We start from the raw sequence: 4,924 nt of genomic DNA, 5'->3' as shown, positions 1-4,924 counted from the left end.
ATACGATGCAAATGTCACGTGATTAATTTTTACTTGTGAAAAAAATAATGTGGCAAAACAAGTATTGGTAATTTTACTATTTTGCAAGATTAGAAATGGTATGAGACTATCAATCCCGATTTCATAATCGAAAAATGATAAATTAGATAACACAAAAAAAACTCGTGCATTTTATGCGGGCCCATAAGATACGGAATCCTAAACTTTTGGTGCGAGATTTTATTCGGCAGTTATAAATTTATTCTAATCATTGAATTATATCTCGAGATTTATATATTTCATTTCTATTTTGTTTTACTGCCGCATATGCATCTAAGGCATTGGGAAGAAAATATAGTTCAAACAGCTACTTACCAAAAAAAATTTATCAGAAATTATAATTCAAATAACTACTTACCAAAAAGAATTATAATTATAATTATGTTATTTTTATTAATTATTTTCTCCAGAAATATACCTCATCCAAACACAACTTACCTAAAATTTGAGCAAGGATCCTCTAGAGTGATTTTTTCCTAAAGTTTCCTAGAGTGTTACATTGTGTGGTTGAGATTTACTGTCAAGTCACATCAATTTTTCTGATGTGACTTGCCAGTAAATCTCAACCACACAATGTAGTACTCTAGGAAACTTTAAGAAAATTTTACTCTAGAGGATCCTTGGTGCTAAAATTTACTCATCCAAACACCTACTTACCTAAAATTTGAAAACCAGAGATCCTTTCCCACTAATACCATGAAACAAACAAGCCCCACAACAAGGTATGGCCAAACCTCTTTAAATACCCCTCTGAACCACATGTTTTAGAACACACACACCCACCCAACGTCATTATCTTCCTTCCTTCCTTGTGTTAACCCTAGCCATGGAGAGAAAGAGCAAAGGCCGCCAAAAGATCACCATGACCAAAATGGAGAACGAGAGCAACCTCCAAGTCACCTTTTCAAAACGGCGATCTGGTCTCTTCAAGAAAGCCAGCGAGCTTTCAATCCTGTGTGGTGCTGAGGTGGGAATCATTGCATTCTCTCCTGGAAAAAAGGCCTACTCTTTTGGCCACCCCGCTGTGGATATGATCATCGATAGGTTTCTGTCCCGAGACGCTCCTCTGCACAGTGGGACCCACCAGCTGGTGGAGGCCCACAGGAGCGCCTGTGTCCGGGATCTTAACCTGCAGTTGACTCATGTCCAGGCCCTTCTGGACGTGGAGAAGCAGCGCCGCACAGCCCTAGATCAGCTCAAGATGGCCGAGGGTCAGGGCGAACATCGCTGGTGGGAGGGTCCGGTTGAGGAGATGAATCTGCCACAGCTTCTTCAGTTTAAGGCTGCTATGATGGAACTCAGGACTAGGATTGGAATCCGCGCTGATAGGATTGTGCATGAACAGCCTGCCAATCCCTTTGGATTTGGGGTGGGCCCGACTTCTTTTGGTGGTCGTGCTGGAGGTGCCGGATTTCATCCAGGGCCGAGTTCTTTTGGTGGTGGTGGTGGTGGATTTCTTGACGGGCAGAGTTCTTTTGGTGGTGGTGCTGGTGGCTCGTCATTTCAGGCGGGCCCGAGTTTTGCTGGAGGTGTTGGTATTGGTGCTTTACCATTTGGTGCAGGGCCGGGTTCTTTTGGAGCAGGTGGTGGTGGCAGCGACAACAATGGCATTGTTCCATTTGATGGTAGGGTTCTACACGCTGGTGGTTCGAAGGCTCCTTATGAATTTAACCATGGCTATGGTCATGGTTTTTACTAGAAGCATATGGCTGATTTATATTAATGTTTTTTACATTGTACACAGTTTTTCTTTTTTCTTTTTTTGTCAATATTATATGATTTTTTCCTCCTGAAAGTAATTAATTGTTATCTCATTTATCAATTTTCTTATTACTTTCTCAGACAAAACCTATCTTAACCAAATAAGTACCAGAAAATAAATTTTCTTTTTTCTTCACTTTCTATAATTTTCATTCTAGTGAAACAGACCTTTAATTTGAGAAGGAAAAATTATCTTAGCCATCTAGCATTGCTTTCAAATTATCTCTCTTGTTTTTTTTTTTTTTTGGTCTTTTAATCTTATTTTTATATCCCAATGTATGGGTCAGAACAAAGAGAAGAAAGAAACAAAATGGATTTCATCAAGAACCCATCCACAGCAAAGCAACGGTGAAATTTCTCTAATTATTGTTAAGATTAATGGTTCTTCAATTTAAAATGATGAAGTGTATTGATCTGTCATCTGTGAATATTGATACTATCCAAACTTCACATAATATTTACAGTGGAGGACTGAATGACAGCTAGGAAGATAATGCATTCAATAAAAAAAAATCTGCATTTATTTGTGTATTTATTATTTTGCTAGGTGTATTTGACTTTTTTTTGAATGGAGATAAACACTCAATATGCAAGGAACCAATGCCAATATGTTAAAGACATATGGATTTGTGATTTGATCAATCCAACATGTATAGAGTTGAGTTTTTGTTATGTTTTATCTTCAACGATAATCTTATCGCTGCGCAGGGTAATTAATCTCAAATTTCATGAAGTTTTATTTGTAAAGTCATTACGATTTCAAAGCGGGAAATGAACTTGAATGCATTCCTAATAAAATGAATGGAGAATTTAATGTGAGAGATAGTTTGACATTGAGGTATTTAATTTGTGAGAAACTTCTTTGAAATCAAGTCATTTGATGTATTAAAAAATAATCCATAGAAAATATATACAGTTTCATTTTTTTTGTTATTTATTTATATATATATATTTTTATGGATTGTATGAGGAGATTAAAGAAATGTGACCTTCTCAAGTGTCAAATATGAATGTTTTATGAATTTCATATGGGACTGATTACTTACGTAAAGTTTACTTTTTATGTACCAAAAAGGTTTATTGAAGGAAAAAATGACGATTTATTGAAAACTCTTTTCTTACAATTACCTGTTGCATTCTTTATGCCTTCTGAGAAATCATTCTAAAAGTTTCTTTAGAATGTCAAAACTCCTTAATCATTTGATTGTAGTTTGACCAAATTGAGTTAATTTTTCATGTAAAATATATTACACGTGAATTGGCAAATCTTTTTTTTTTTTTTTTTTTTTTTTTCAATTCTGCGATGGCACAATTCATGAATGCAAAATGACTTGTACAGCTAAACAACAACTAGGTCAAGCCAATACATTTATTTATTTATTATTTATTGACAAAAGTCAATTATTAGTTGTCAGATTAATACTTATAGAAGTTAAACATTTCTACTCTTGCAAAGTATTAAATGCTTGCCTCCTTAATTAAACTTCCCCTTAAGGAGAGTTGAACGTATAGATGAATGTGGTTAAGTATAAAACCATACATTATATAATGCATAATTTTTTTAATTCATTTTTTTTTTGCAATTTTCAATTTTCACACAAAGCAATACCAATCAGATTTTGCTCAGTGTGTTGTGAATTGTAAATTAATTATACAAGCTATAAAAGTCCAACCTAGATAGTAACCTATTCAGAAATATTCAATGCTGATGTAATCCAAGAAAAGATTTTTGAAATCTACACAACCTGTAACAATGTCACAAATTCTAGCAAGACTTGGGTTTATACTTTATATGGCAAAATGAAATCAATGGCATGATTACTAATTTTTTCATTTAGTTAGTGTTTTTTAAATAATTTTAATTACCTTTCAAATTGTTTATTTTTGATAAAAACATGTTTATATGGTTAAATTACCTTCTTTTAGGTTATATGTTTATATGGTTAAACATGTTTATATGGTAAATTTTAATTACCTTCTTTTTGTTATTCAGTTGATGATTTGGTGTTTAATTTGCAAAATGTGATATTCTGCATCATGCCCTGATGGATATAACCTGTGAACTGCTGCTATATTTTGCTAATGATGGTCTGCTGATGTTAATGTGATGTTGTTATGCTGCCTCTCTGGTTTTGATTGTTGTTCTGTTCTGGTGCGTCTGGTTTAGATTGTGTTCTGTTCTGGTGCATCATGATCTGCTGGGGAACCTATACTGTTGGGGTTTATTGGAGCCTCTCTGCTCTTGCTGGAGCCTCTTTTTTGCTGCTGTTATTGTCTCTCTTTTGTTCTGGTGCATCATCATCTGTTGGGGTATAACTTGTGTTGGGGTTAGGTGCTTTCTATCTCTAATGCTGCTGCACTGCTGGGGTTTGGTGCATTCTATTTTATTCTGCTCTTGTTGCTCCTTCTGGTTTGGTGCATTCTATTTTGTTCTGCTGGGGTTTGGGGCTTTCTATTTTGTTCTGCTCTTTTTTCTTTGTTGGTTTCTCACCAACTAGGAGATTGGAGCTTTGCTTAGCTCCAAGTTCCTCTTTAGTGATGTATCTTTTCATACTTTGTATGGTTCTATCATCAATAAAGTATTTCTTTTTGCCGATCAAAAAAAAAAAAAAGTGAACAGCCTGCAAAAAGGACAAAAAGCCAAAATGAGTGTTTTTTATTTTTTATTTTAAATTGTGAAGCATGTTAAAAGATTGTAAAAAGGTCTTTATTTTGAATTAGTCCAGCTAAAATTGACTGTTATTAAAGTGATTATGTAATCATAATCTCGTGGTGACAAACCGTTGTGATGATTTCTTCTATACATTTTGCTCTTTACTTCTTTATTTTATTTTTAAATATTTTTGATTATTTTAAATTTTTTGTGTAATCTTCAATTTCAATGGGTTTTATTTGGAAAAATAGAAAAAGTACAGGTTCAGAAAAAAGCAAGTCCACAGGAATACGGCATTAATTTTTTGTTAATCCTAACTACTTTCTTAAGCATAACTAAATCTAATTATAGTTCATAATTAAATAGCTAATAATAATTGAATTAGATGAGATTTTATGGGTGTTGTATGGCTACCGTACGCGTACGTATACATAACTACAAGAAGCAAGAAAATGCATGCCAAATGAGCAT

At 34.1% G+C, this 4,924-nt stretch overlaps 1 protein-coding gene across 1 annotated transcript; it reads left to right on the top strand.

Annotated features, from left to right (window-relative positions):
- Positions 1-827: 827 nt before the first annotated feature.
- LOC114275221 (agamous-like MADS-box protein AGL61) lies at positions 828-1,872 on the top strand. Its single transcript, XM_028217223.2, has one exon. It carries the CDS (start codon positions 866-868, stop codon positions 1,736-1,738), a length of 873 nt encoding a protein of 290 aa, XP_028073024.2. The 5' UTR covers positions 828-865; the 3' UTR covers positions 1,739-1,872.
- The last annotated feature ends 3,052 nt before the right edge of the window (positions 1,873-4,924 follow it).

Source organism: Camellia sinensis, chromosome 10 (genome assembly GCF_055761805.1).
Source record: "Camellia sinensis isolate YWXY chromosome 10, ASM5576180v1, whole genome shotgun sequence".
NCBI lineage: Eukaryota > Viridiplantae > Streptophyta > Magnoliopsida > Ericales > Theaceae > Camellia > Camellia sinensis.
The sequence above is the reverse complement of the archived record's forward strand: the minus strand, read 5'-3'. Positions and strand labels throughout refer to the sequence as shown.

What these genes read in the sequence shown, in the direction of transcription:
- LOC114275221 (XM_028217223.2), top strand. Translation starts at nt 866, where the DNA reads ATGGAGAGAAAGAGCAAAGGCCGCCAAAAGATCACCATGACCAAAATG.